Raw genomic sequence first — 14,751 nt, forward strand, 5'->3', positions numbered from 1 at the left:
CGCGACTAGCAATATCTGCCGGATTTTCCTTAGTGTTGATATAGTGCCAACTGTTCACAGTGGTGAGAGATTGGATTTTAGCTACTCTATTAGATACAAATACCTGTAGCTGGTGCGGCTCTAGTTTCAACCAACATAATGAATTTAATTGAGGCAACTGGTTATATAACTGCCTCCAGGATTTATTTAACTCTGGAGGTACAGGTTCATCCCATGGTTTTTGAAGTTGGAACAATTTTTGAATAATTATTTTGGCAAGTATAATAACTGGACTGAGAAGACCCATTGGATCCCAAATTTTAGAAATAATGGATAAAATTTTACGTTTAGTAAATAAAACAGGCAATTCACAAAGTGATATTTTATAACAAAGGAGGTCTTGGCGACTCATCAATTGAATTCCAAGAGTTTTGATACTCTCAGAGTTTCCAATATCAATGATATTATTGGAAATATCATTGTTATCAATGTGAACAAGGGTATCAGGAGTATTAGAAATACTGCTGGCTGCAGTATCTATGGAGTCTCCTAACAAATCAGCTGGAAACTTCAGTGGAAGTTTTACTATAAATTGGCTACTTGCGGACCTGGCAGAGCTTTTTTGACTTATTTCTTCATATTTATCATCATCTTTCGAGCATGGTATGGAATCTTGCATTTCTTCCATTTGCCAGAAACGTTTTAATTGGTCATCTTCGGCGATGGCTCTGGTAAAGTTACATGACACACGAGTTGTCTCATAGGGAACAACTCCATTTACAATCCAGCCTAAACGTGTATTTTGAAAATTTGGTAAACCTTTTCTCAGGTTGATTTTTCTATCAGTAAGGAGATCCCAGAATAAATTGGCACCAATAATGGCATCAACATTAGTGGATTCATTAAATAAAGGATCAGATAGCTGAATATTAGATGGGATAACAAAATTTGAAGTATCAAAACTAGCTGACGGAATTTGGTTTGAAATGACTGGTACAACATAAAATATGGATGTAATATTAAAGCTATTGAACTTAGACAACAAAGAAATTTGGCATTTCTTTGTGATAACTGACACTACCTGGTTTATACCACTAACAGCAAGGTTAGTTGGAATCAATGAAAGATTTAATTTTTTACAAAAGCTCTCGCTTATCATATTTATCTGAGCGCCACTGTCTAGAAGCGCACGACATGGTATTACTTTATTATCACTTGACCTGACATCAAAAACAACTGTTGACAAAAGAACTTGTTTATTTTGCAAATCTACTGCTTGTGCAGATAGCTGGTGAGTTGCCATTGGTGGCATATTAACATTCTGTATACTATTTACTGATGTTTCACATGGCTGGACATTGTTGTCAGAGTCCACTGAAACATGTTGAATGTCATCAAAGTGTATTAAGGAATTATGTTTTAAATGACATTTCAAACATGGTTTTAGTGTACACTCTTGAGCCCTGTGCCCAATTCTTAGGCAATTGTGACACAAATTTAAATCATTAACTTTACCTAATCTGCCTTTGGTATCTAGTTTGAGGAATTGAATACAAGAATATATATAATGATTGCCTTTACACAAAACACAACTCTTTTTCTGTGCTAAATTTACTTGGACTGCTCTCTTATGACCTTCACGGTTTGTATATTTGTAATTAGAATTGGAATTATTATTGTAATTATTGTGATGGGAATTATGAGAACTTTGGTCTTGGATTTCTTCCAAAGTATCTACTTTCGTTTTTAAGAAATTAAAGAACTCCATTAAGGTAGGGAGTTCCTCTTTGGTGCGAAACTCTTTCCATTCTCTATAACTCTGTTTATCAAGTTTATCAGAAATAATGTTTATTAACAATAAATCACTTAGGCACTCTTTTGTTACCTGCAAACTTTCAATTGAAGTGACACTATCTGACACAATATCTAACAATTGTCTTAGATGCTTTGGAGACTCTTTATTAATTGACTCTAAACTAAAAATGGTTTTAATGTGTTTGTTTATTAACAACCTTTTATTGTCAAATCTCTGACAGAGAGCATCAAAGGCAGTTTGGTAATAGTCACCAGAAAATTCAATTTTATCTATTATACGTTTTGCATATCCATCCACATATTGTCGCAAAAGCTGAAACTTATGACTGTTTGACAAAGGACTGTTATGAATGACACTAGTAAACGTGGATTTAAATTCTAACCAAGTTTCTAACTCCCCAGTGAAGACTTTGATTTTCATTTTTGGTAACAAAAGGTGACTTAAGGAGTCTACTTGAGGAGTAGAACTCAAACTAGTATCGTGTGAAGACTGAAATGTGTTACTTTCAATATAACCTTTCAAAAAACCCATAGCTTTAAAATACCTATTTTCAAATAATTCATTTTCCTCATACTGTTCTTTTAATTTGTCTTCCGGTGTTAAAATTTCAATTTGCAGTTGAACATCTTGAAATTCTTTTAATAAACTGGCATTCGTTTCATATCTTAGTTGAATTTCTGACAGAGATGGTTTACTACTTGGCGTAGCAGCTTTTATTATATTAACATAAGACTCTAAATTGGTCAATTTTCCCTTGTAAGAACCCCTTGTTCTTATATGATTAGCTAAAGTCATTTCTTGGCGATTTATGGCAATCCCACAAACTTGTTAGCAAATTAATATTAATGGAAATTAAATTTATTCTATATTAAATCAAAACCAAACTTCAAAATGCACTGTTTTGCTTAATTCAGAAATAAAAATAGGTTTATGATATAATAGCAAAAAAGACAGACTTATCTTCAAGTTTTGGACGTGGCTTGGTGCACGGTATCTTGAAAATAAAGGAATCTATTGGAATTACTTATATCTTCTAGTCTTGGAAGTCGCTTGGTGGACAATAACTTGAAAATATACCAATAAATGGTAACTTCAAACCCACTTGGAAACGTGGCTGTTGGCACCTTTCTTAATGAATATATCCTTAATTCGACGATGTAGGACCAAAATCCGGCTCTAATGACCAAAATGTTAGGTTTTAAATCTGGTATGGACTGTAATTATTTGCGCTGGTATGGATATATTGCATTAAGAAAACTATATTTTAATTTGAAGTTTATTCTGACAACTTGGTAAAAATTCAATTCTTTCTATTGTTTATCAAGGTGCATGCATCACCATGCAAACATAAATCTTCTTTTTATTTTCTTTTCATCTTCTACGAAACTGTCACTAACAAAAAAAAGTCAAAAAGTTCCTAACACTGATACCTATGCTGTGTTTGTATGCTGGGCTTAGTGCGTGATTTGATCTTATTCTATTAAATGTTTTTATAAATAACCTATTGGACTCATTTTTAAACCATCTCTCATTGAGAATTAGTGGTTGGCAATTTCTAAAATTCATTCCCGTTCTACTTTGGTTGTACAAACGTTGCCAATTTTTTTGCAATTGTTTTTACTGATATTATCTATATCGGTTACGGGTAGAAGTATGTTGTTTATGTTTCGTTTGGTTAATGCTGCAGATTTAGCTAACTTGTCGACTTCTTCATTTCCTAATATTCCAGAATGTCCTCTAACCCAACAAATAATAATTAAACTGCCCGAGGAAGTAATATCATAATATAGGCTCTTAATTTCTATCTCAATATGGTTTAGATGTTTTGTCGATTGGATAGAAGTTAGTTTGTCCACAATGCTTCTACAATCGGTGAAAATGATATAACTGTCCATGCCAATAGAGGCTATTTAACGCAAGTAGTAAAGCTGATAATTCGGCAGTATATATTGAACCTTCATTGGGCAATCGGCATGATTCTTTGTATTCAGAGTTCAGTGGCGTGCTGGCCATATAAATGAAACGGTGCAATCACCGAGAGGCCGGTCAAATAAGTTTTTTTTACAAAATTATCGGAAGTATCGAAAAACGATGGGATCAAGACACATCGTCTTATGATGATATAAGCACTCTACATCCTAAAAATTTTAACAATAAAAAATGGTATCCATACCTTTAGCGACATTTAAATCAGTTACTGAAAAAATAAGAAACTTTTATCCTACCACATCTGCGACTGCAATTAGAGAAGAACTCGTCGATTTTACTGAGATAAATGGATTGTATTAAAAAATAGGACTTTGCAAAATACTGAAATTATAGAAGCTGAGTTAATGATGAATATGCTCATCCTACAGAAAATATGGAGGATGATATTATTAATCTAAGTGATAATGAACATGAAGTAACAAATGGTAATGTTGTTGATACCGTGAAAATTTCCCCTCCATGTGGTACTAAAAAGTGTAAAGATTGTGTAGCTTGCTGTTACGCTGTTTTGCATGAGTACAACTTATATCAGTGTGCTTATCCAAATTTAAATATAGTATAGTATATAGGTAAACATTTATTAACTCTTTCAGTGATACAAGTATCTTGTGAAAGAATCTTTTCAACGTTTAAATACATAAAAATCGGTTAAGAAATACTTTAACACAAGATCACTTGGAATCATTTATGCTAATGGCTAAAATAATGAAATACAGTGGAACCCCGATAAGTCGGCCTCCGATAACCCGGACCGATTTTCATCAAATAAAACAAACATTTTTTACTTTGATCGAGTTTTTTTACCAAGAAATAAACAATGCCGTATACAACACAACTGTACGTAATTTAGATGTACTGTGCATATGTATTTCATGTTTTTGCAAATATAATGTGTATTATTTTATTATTTATGTCTTTTATTAATTTTTACCATATTAATTCTTCGGCTAACCCGGAATTTCGATAACTCGGATCGGCCGCAGTCCCGATTAATCTGACTTATCGAGGTTCCACTGTAATCTACGAATCTACTCAAAAATCTACTTTAATGCGGACATTATTGATCAAGAGTTACTTATTTTATAAAATAATTGCAAAATAATGTTTACGATTATTACGTTTCTAATATCTCTAGAAAGGAATGTTGTTATATACACGTGGTAATATTTATTATGTAAGATTGCTTATTCTTAAATAAAAAAACAGCAAATTTAAAAAAAAATCAATGAATTCAGTTTTATGTTTGATTTAAAAGTAATTTATATTTTTTTAAATAACGAATAAAAATCCTGATAATAGTCATGGGGTTTTGGGGGTTATAACCCCCCCCCCCATTGGGATGTACTTTGAGCTCTATACGCTTAACACCATAGCTTTCAGAGACCTTCCAGTAGTTGTAACCCCCCCTTTCAGGTAGTTGTACCCCCCCTTTCAGGTAGTTGTAACCCCCCCTTAGGATCATCCTGGTTACGCCTATAATAATAGTAGGTAAAATAAGGATGAGAGGCCGCTTTTTTATAAAATCACCGGGCCGCTTGAAATGTTCCAGCACGCCACTGTCAGAGTTCCAGTGATATATTGCACATCCGGTTTTATTAATAAAATAAAATAAATATGTATAATCAACTATTTTTATTAATAAAAATAGTTGATTAAATAAAAAATGACATTATTATAATTTAAAAAAAAAGTTCATTTTTCTTAAATAAACCTAAAAGTATTGATGATACGAAAACAAGAAAAAATCTAAATTTTCAGTAAAAGAAATTCTACAATTAAAATTTGAAACATTTTTTCATATTATGAATATTTTTAGATTTATTAAAGCAATAAGCACTTTTTTTTATTTAAAAAATGTCATTTTCGATTTAATCAACTATTTTTTCTAAACTAAGCATTCCAAACCAGTAAAATCACATGGATCATATCAACTATACCTAAAGAAAGTTAATTTCAAGTGGGAAGCTAATCATTTCTATTAGGATTGTACCGACGGGGGTTTAATTTTTTACATTTCAAAAAGAAAAAAGCAGAGAGCGACTTTATTTTCGTCATAAGTCAGTCAGTTCTTATGCAAAAAAACTTTTATCAGAGCTTATTTGAAAGGTTTTTAATGTAATTTAAAATATGTCTCGTAAGTTTTCCCAAAAAATTGTACCACATTCGAGTTATTTAAGATTAAAGGTTCTCCATTTCGATGTTCTTCGAAAATAACCATCCTTTAAAGAGCAATAACTCAGTCTTTATTGGGTCTACGTAGGATTTTCTTTTACTCATTTTGCAAAATAAGGCTAAGCATTGTTCTGCAGGATAATGACACTATGTGGGGGCTTCCCTGGACGTTTTCCTTTTATTGCTTAATGGAGCTTGTTCAAAGTATTACACAGGTTTTCATTGATATGAATATGAATCTCTAAGTTTTCTAAACTCTATGAGCAAGGAAAGGTGATTTTCGAAAAAAAATGTTAACATGAACTTGCATACCCTTTAAATACAAGCTTTCATTTGAAACCTTATTTGTCATTACACCTGGTATAATGATGGAGAAGATGTGTTTACAAAGTCCCTGGGACAGACGCACATTGAAAATTCAACGTTTTCACATTTTGTTTAAATGGGTGAAAACAATATTTGAAATTGTCCCATACCTGAGGTAATATGTATATATAAGAAAATCAATTTTTACCCTTCTAAGCATTTAGCTGTTTTACGATTTGGCCAAATAAGTTTTGTTTTTATACTGCTACCTTTTGTCTTTGCTCCAAATTAATTGCGAGAGAAAACTTGGGATATAACTCTGCCTGTAATGGTGATGAGGGTAACTCAGTAAGCAAATAAGAAATCTTTATCGCCGTTGCAGCCGGTCGCATGCCTGAATAAAGGAGGGCCGTTAAAACATTAGACCTGCATCTAATTTTACAAAATGAATCTCTATTCGCATTAAAATGGTGGGGAAAGGAACAATATTCGACAATATGTATATTTAATATAATAATAATTTCACCACTTTCGAGTTATTTGAGAACTTTCAAATGCGGTAAGCAGAATTGCTATTTTATTTTTTAATCAAAAGTTATTCGGGTTCAAAAACTTCAATTTTTCGATTTTTTGAAAGTTTAACCGCGTTTATCTTGAAAACTATGCATCCTACGAAAAAACTTGTTAGAACATTTTTTGCTTAGAATGACCCAAAAAATACAAAAAAAACACTAAACCACTAAACTAATGTTAATTCATTTTGAGTTATGGGTAATTGAATATATTGTTTTCAATGAGTACTCTAATAAATTATATGGTTTAGATACTATAAGTATTCAAGCTGAAATAACGGGAAAACGGTGCATTTTATAAAATATAACTGCAAAACACTTGTCAAAGTACTTCAGAATACCTATCAAATGAGCTCAAGAAGAAGTTAATGGCATCAAAATTAAGCAAGTTATGAGAAAAATAAAATAACCCTTTTGAATTTTTTAGAAAAAAGTAAAAATAAAACACACGCCATTTCTACAAAAATTAACATTATATTAATCCTTATAATAATATCTTTATATTAGCATAAGTAATGATTTCAATAATTTTTACCGGTTTAGAACGCATATATTTGAAAAAAAGGTATAATTTAAAAAATCAGAATTTTTAAAATTATCGTAATTTTCATTTTATTTTGATAAATAATAACTCCAAAAATACTCAATATATGTAATAAATGTTATATACCCAAATTTTATATTTTTCTGTACCAAATATTTAAACTTTTTCACTATATCTGTAGGGAAAAAATAACCGAGATAGAAACGTTTAAGGCTTCAATTTTGCTGCAAGAAACATGTAACGGAGGCCATTTAAACTTTTATTTTTAAAAAAGTAAGGGGTTTAAAAGAACAAATTCAACGTGGTTTAATAGCTCTTAGAATTAGCTTTCCAATGGTTTTAGGTGAGCCTGATAACTTAAAAATTACCGGAGGTGGTTAAAAAAAACAACATTTTTTGGAAACATTTTTGAAAGATAAATTTTGAAAAATTTTTTGAGCATAAATTTTAATGCTATCAAATTGATCGGGAGCTCGTTTGATAGATATTTCTAAGTACTTTGACACAAATGTTTAATAAGTTTATGTTATAAAATGCATCATTTTCCCGTTATTTAAGCTTGAATACTTGATCTGACCACTCATCGAAAAAAAAAATGTATACATTCAATTACCTATTAATCACTTTTAGTTAACATTAAAAGGTTTTTCTAGTAACTAGTTTATTTCATTTTTTGTTAAGTAGCTTCAATTTTGGTGATAATAACTTTTTTGTAAAATCTTATAATTTTTGAGTTATTTATGAAAAATCGGTTAAAAGCATGCGTTTTTCTCACGAACAAATTAATACTTTTGATCTTTAATGACTCAAAAACTTTTGATTTATTTAAATAACTTTATATAACAAATTTTGCTTAGAATTTGCCCCTCTATCGAATTATGGGTATATTTAAAAAATACTAATTTTCACCCCCGAGAAGGGGTGGCATCCACCACCAGGGTAAAAGCGAAAGTTGGCACCATGTCACCTTTGTTCCTTAAGATATCCTCTAACCACTTACCAATATTCATGCAAATCGATAAAGGTTCAACGAAATCGGAGGTAATAGCTCATATCCACCTTCAGTGACTGCACTAAAGACTCATTTTATTTATTTATAATGGGAGCCCAAGCGGGGCTTTTTGCAGTTACTCTAGGGCGTCAGATTATCATATGAGTAGAAACCTTGTACCCTGTAAACCTATCTCTACCATATATTGACGATTAATACAGAGCAGTTCGTTAAGGGGGGTCCGAAAAAAAAACTATATTCTTAGAAAAACTCGAATTTGTTAGATTAAGAGAAGGTAAGTTAAATACATGCAAAAGAGTGTATATTTCAAAAATCTGACAAATTGAGAGGGGCGTAAGGAAATGGGCAAATCACAAAATTTCACAAAAAAAAGCGAATATTTCGGGAAATGAACGTCAGATCGAAAAACTACAAAATATTTTTCAAAAATCTATCGAATGATACCAAACGCGACCTCCCACAGAGAGGGGTAAGGGTAAATTTAAAATTTTAAATACGAACCCCGTGATATTTCGCGAAGTGAACATCAGATCGAAGAACTGCAAAATACAGTACCTATTCAATATTTTTGAAAAATCTATCGAATGGTACCAAACACCACCCCCCCACGAAAGTGTGGTATGGGGTTACTTTAAAATTTTAAATAGGAGCCCACAATTTTTATTCTAAATTTGGATTATTTACGTAAAAATAAGTAACTTTTATTGGAGACATTTTTTTGAATTATGGATAGATGGCGCTATAATCAGAAAAGACGATTGTTGGAAATGGAAAATGAAATTAAAAATGGAAAGTCCCCACTTATATGGAAAACTTAACTTAACTTTTTTTTGTCTTAAGACCTACTCTTCACAACCCAATAGTTCCCCATAACGCTCGAGTAACATTATATCTTTCATTGATAGTTTACCTCGTCAATATTGATTACATCGCCAGGACAATGTGTTTCAGAAATTGCATCAGCAACGGCTTTTCCAAATACGACAGTTTCCAGAAGAGAGTTAGCTCCTAGTCTGTTGGCTCCATGTACAGATACACAAGCGCATTCTCCGCAAGCGTACAAGCCTTCAATGAGTTTGTCCTCACTGGGAGCCTAAAATTTAACTGCAATAAGTGTTTGTGGTAGTTTATTTAGTATGTATTATGTTAAAGTAAGAAATTTAGTAGTATGGTCAGATTGTAGGTTCAGAGCACCGCTGTGGAAGCAGAGTTCTTCCACAGATGTGCTCTGAACAATGATTTATTTATGTGGCCCTGAGCTGTAATAGACAAGGCGAAAACGGCGGGTTCGTTAGAAAAGATATTCTCATGAGATTTTTTTGCTTAATCGCATTCATGAGACATCCCAGAATAAGGTTCAAGAAGTCGCCCACGTAAAAAGTGGTCCAAATTTTTTTTAACATTTTTTTTAATCAAATTGCAAAAATCAATATTTTTGGTCCGTACAAATTGTTGTTAGGTTTTTTGGGCCATTCTGGACAAAAAAGGTATCTTGTGATTTTTAACAATCTTTTAATAATCTCTAAAGTTGATCGTTTTCGAGTTATAAACAATTTAAAATTGAAAAAAACGAAAAATGGCGATTTTCGCCATTGGTTAAAAGTTAATAAATTAGTTAAAAGTTATTATTATGAAAGTCAGAAAGTGACTAAATCAAAGTTTAAAGCCCCCCTACAAGATCCTGAAGAAATTTTTGTCATTATTTTATTACTAAGCTGTGATGTTTAAGTAATAATAATGAGCGCATGCACGTATTAGGCGGTCGTCTATGGTGAGTGCGAGAGAGATGCCATTCCGGCAGTCCAATGGGATATTCGCACTCACATTTACAGCCGCGTCAATACGATATTGGGTACGGCTTATTTTTAATAATTAAAAATAACAGCTTAGTAATAAATTAATGACACAAATTTCTTCAGGATCATGCAGGGGGGGCTTTAAACTTTGATTTAGTAACTTTCTGACTTTCATAATAATAATTTTTAATCGAGTTATTAAGTCTTTAAAATGGTCATTTTCGCGTTTTTCAAATTTTAAATTGCTTATAACTCGAAAACCATCAACTCTAGAGAAAAATTACAAGAGACCTTTTTTTGTCCAGAATGGTCTATAAATTCTAAAAAAAATTGTCCGGAGCAAAAATAATAATTTTTGAAATTTGATTAAAAAAAATTGTTAAAAAAAATTTTGACCACTTTTCGCGTGGGCGACTTCTTGAACCTTATTCTGGGGTGTATTACAAATGTGATTATGCAAAAGAATCTCATGTGAATTTTTTTTCCAACGAACCCGCAGTTTTCGCCTTGTCTCTAGAATCATTTTTACTTTTAGATACTAAACAATTGTAAATAAATACGAGACCTACAGAACTTAATAAATAAATGGATACGTCCGGACCATCAGCATGGTTTTTAATAATGATAGAGGAAGAGAAAGAGGAAAAGAAAAAGTAGAGGGTTGTGAAAGAGGAGCATAGGTAAGAAGAGGAAGAGCTAAAGGAACGTAGGGTGGTGAAAGAGAAGCATATGCAAGAAGAGGAAGAGCTGAAGGATGTAGACAAGGAGAGAACAAACGTAGATAAGAAGAAGAAGATAAGGAGAGGCGTAGACATGTAGAGGTTGAAATTATTTAGTCTATCCCACCCCTGCCACCAATGTTACACCTCTTAAAAAATCAATTTATTCAACTCCAATAATATTATAATAATCTTTACAACTTTAACCCAATCACAACTATTAACTTAAAAAATTCAAATACAAAAACTGTCCTATGAATGTCAACTGTCTATGTTTGTATACAATTTTTGACGTTCAAGACTTTAATTAAGATCATATATACTTATTATCGACTACAATTTAGATAATATTCCTCTCATTTTCATGATATCGAAATTGTGGTAGGTACAGTATTTCTCATGATCATCTTTCAGTGCGTCACAGTTTTTCGATTTCTTTCTAACGCATTAAATTGTATGTGACAGAAAAAAGGCACGTCGGTGATTACATTTCGTCGGTGACATTTTTATAACATTTATTCTAGTTATTCTAGTTGTCGATAGATGGCGCCATAATAAAAAAATATTTTTTTTTAATTAGATAATAATATTACAAATATAATCTGTATATTTTATAAGACTATACAAATCAAAGAAAATACCATTTTATGAATGCAAGAAACACATTTGATTTGTTTTTATTCAAAATTGAAAATAAAATGTGACAACTGTCAGATTTAACTAAAATGTCATGTTAGAATAAATGTCATAAATGTGTATTATCACGGACTTACCCTTTTTCCTATCATTTGTTACGCACTGAAAAATGATCATGAAAAGGACAATATGTATAAATTAACCCCGTATAATCAATATCACAGAACATAATATACAATGTTAATGTCGTCTCATTGACCTATGAACCTGAGAGACAACAATTCATATTTATGTTTGTGAACTGCCAGTTTCTGGCAAAGCATTGAAACTCCAAGATGCATCACGTACGTAGGTATGCAACCTACCTACCAAGATGTATGGGATGCATTATTCCACTTGAGAGAGCACGTGTTGGAGTCCGACGTGCAAAAGTTAGCCATGCCAAAGTCAGAATGCCGCCAACTACACTGGAGAGTTGTTCGAAATATGGGGAAAGAAACTTTTAAACACAACGAGGTCTAGGTATTCGTCTGTTGCAATCCGCATAGTTACTGGTACGGAGCGAAGACCGTCCCTTGTCACTTTTATACAACTGGAAGTTGTAAAAGAGGGTCCAGTTGCAGATACCAGTATCCAGTTCGAGTTTCGACAGGGTTCCAGTAGGAACCATATCTTAAGGAGGGGGTAATGTGACGCTATTATACGCTCCTCGTCGTCGAATATTCAGGCATATTTATTATAATTCTAATGTTGTAAACATACCCTCTTTTATATTTGTCGCTTCGAAAGTGATTTATTTGTTTACTTTTGATTGATTTATTGCTTTTATGGAATGTACTAGTAAATTCCTTTAAGTTGTAAATGTTCTTTTCAAAAGGGGGCTCGATTATTCTTTTTGTTCTAGACTAACGGTAAATAGCTATATAAAGGAGATTTTAAATGTTTGAGTTCAGTTTATTTACGATTCTTGTACGCGATCAAATAAATTGTTACAGCTAAATTATTACGTGTGAGTCCTTAATTATTTGTTTAATAATATTAAGTGTTTATTTGTAAGTGTTGTAAATAAAATAATATCAAGTAAGTTCTTTATTTATTTAAATATAGGGCAGTCAATGAGGCTCCGAATTCCATCCTACTACATTGATTTACTTGATATTTTCACAGCAAGTAGGGAATAGCTCAGGAAACAAAGTCTACCCTATGCCGATGTGCGCTTTTATCTTGGGGGTGGTTCTCACCCCTTCTCGGGGGTGAAAAATGTTTTGGTTAAAATAGCCACGGAAAAGGCTAGAGAACCTAATTTTTAGCAAAAACTGTTCTATAATTATTTTTTGGAAACTCAATACTTTTTGAGTTATTCGTGGTTGAAAATTAGCCATTTTCATTGAAAAATGACACGTTTTCGGACAGATTTATGCGAATACCTTAAAAGCTATGCATCTAACAAATAAACTATATAAAATATTTCTGTGGGTTATAAAGAAACAAAGCGATTCGTTCCTTCATAAATCTTCTAGTTAAAATACAAAGAGGGATATGGTAGGTAAGAAGAGTTTGTTTTTTGTTGCGTGCTCAAATCGGTGTATTCAACTTGAAATAACAGATAAACTGTCGATTTTAGAAGTATAATGATACTAATAACTTTTGTAGTGATTGAAAAGACCTTTAAAATGAGTAATACTAATTGTCGATTACATGCAAACTAAGCGAGATATTCTGCAAAAAATTTAATGACTAATGCATTTTAAGAAGAAATGAGAAGTATATTTTACCCCTCGTCCATCAGAAGTTAAATACATAGTTTTCCTTCTACAATACTTTTTGTTATAGTGTCATTTATATGTTCAAAAAGTTGGGTTGGATTAAAACGAATGGCGTTTGAAAAAAATAAGATCAAATTATAGAGCGCATTTTTAAATTTTCTTAAAAATCTTCCTTTTCCTCCATGTAACTCGAAAAAGATAAGAGATATGAAAAAAAGATACCACACAAAAATTTAGGGCTTTTTCAGTTAAACACTACCTTTCAATTTTTCGTTACTGTATCTCTTATCATTTTCAAGTTACATGGAGAAAAAGGAAGACTTTTAAGAAAATTTAAAAATGCGCTCTATAATTTGATCTGTTTTTTTTTTTTCAAAAACCATTCATTTTAAACCCGTCCAACTTTTTAAACATAGAAATAACACTATAATAAAAGGTATTGTAGAAGGAAAACCATGCATTTACATTTTGGTGGATGGGGGCAAAAATTACTTCTCATTTTTTCTTAAAATACATTAGTTATCAATTTTGTTTGCAGCGTATCTCGCTTATAGTCTAAGAGCTAGTGAACCTTTTGACTAACGGTCGTCCTGTAAGGCTAGAAATTTGTAGAGTGATAATTCATAGCACACCAAAGCTAAAAACCATGACCTGGCAGGCCTCAGCGGTGCACGTGTATCTACCAGGTGAATCGAAAAGTGCAAATTTAGGGGGTAAAATAAACTTTCTCCTGTAAGGTTTAAATTTAAGTATGTGTTTGAGTAAGTCATTTAAAAGAAATGTGTAAAATGACAGGCGATTCTGAAGAGCATAAGACCTTGCCAGGCGAGGGGAAAGATTAGGAGTTTTTCCTAAATTTATTTTTTTTGCATCGAACAAATTTTTTTTAAGTTTTTTGAATCATTCCAAACAGAAAAGGTCTTTGGTGATTTTTCTCTTAAGTTAATAGTTTTTGTTATATAAGCGATTGAAAATTTTGAAAATTGCGAAATCGACCATTTTTAACCCCAAATCGGATATTTATCTAAAAATCTCAAAGTTGCCAAGGTAGGTAGATATTCTTTAAACATTGATTGATGAAATCCCAAAGAGTTTTTTGCAATACAATATCGGAAACCCCTTTGTTTTTTAATTGCTAATCAAGCGGACGCTTCACTGTAGTATAAGTGAGGACGTTTGAGTTGGCATAAATTCATTATCTCGAGAATTGGCAAATTTCAAGAGCAATCTTCAGACAGGTCGATTTTTATTTTTAAATTAGGACTTTTTGGCATATATATAATACTAGTGACGTCATCCATCTGAGCGTGATGACGTAATCGATGATTTTTTTAAATGAGAGTAGGGGTTGTGTGATAGCTCATTTGAAAGGTTATTTAATTCTCTATTCACTAATATAAACAATAACATAATTATTTATACAGGGTGTACAAAAAAATTTTTT

The 14,751-nt window shown here is 31.9% G+C and overlaps 1 protein-coding gene across 1 annotated transcript in view; it reads right to left on the bottom strand.

Moving 5' to 3' along the window:
- Nucleotides 1-9,285: 9,285 nt before the first annotated feature.
- The window catches only part of LOC126882496 (succinate dehydrogenase [ubiquinone] flavoprotein subunit, mitochondrial-like), a 229,114-nt gene continuing 223,648 nt past the window's right edge, over nucleotides 9,286-14,751 (bottom strand). The window contains exon 7 of the mRNA XM_050647461.1: nucleotides 9,286-9,483. Within this exon, the coding sequence (XP_050503418.1) occupies nucleotides 9,286-9,483 (198 nt within the window). The remainder of the gene's footprint in view (nucleotides 9,484-14,751) is intronic.

This window comes from Diabrotica virgifera, chromosome 3 (genome assembly GCF_917563875.1).
Source record: "Diabrotica virgifera virgifera chromosome 3, PGI_DIABVI_V3a".
Lineage (NCBI taxonomy): Eukaryota > Metazoa > Arthropoda > Insecta > Coleoptera > Chrysomelidae > Diabrotica > Diabrotica virgifera.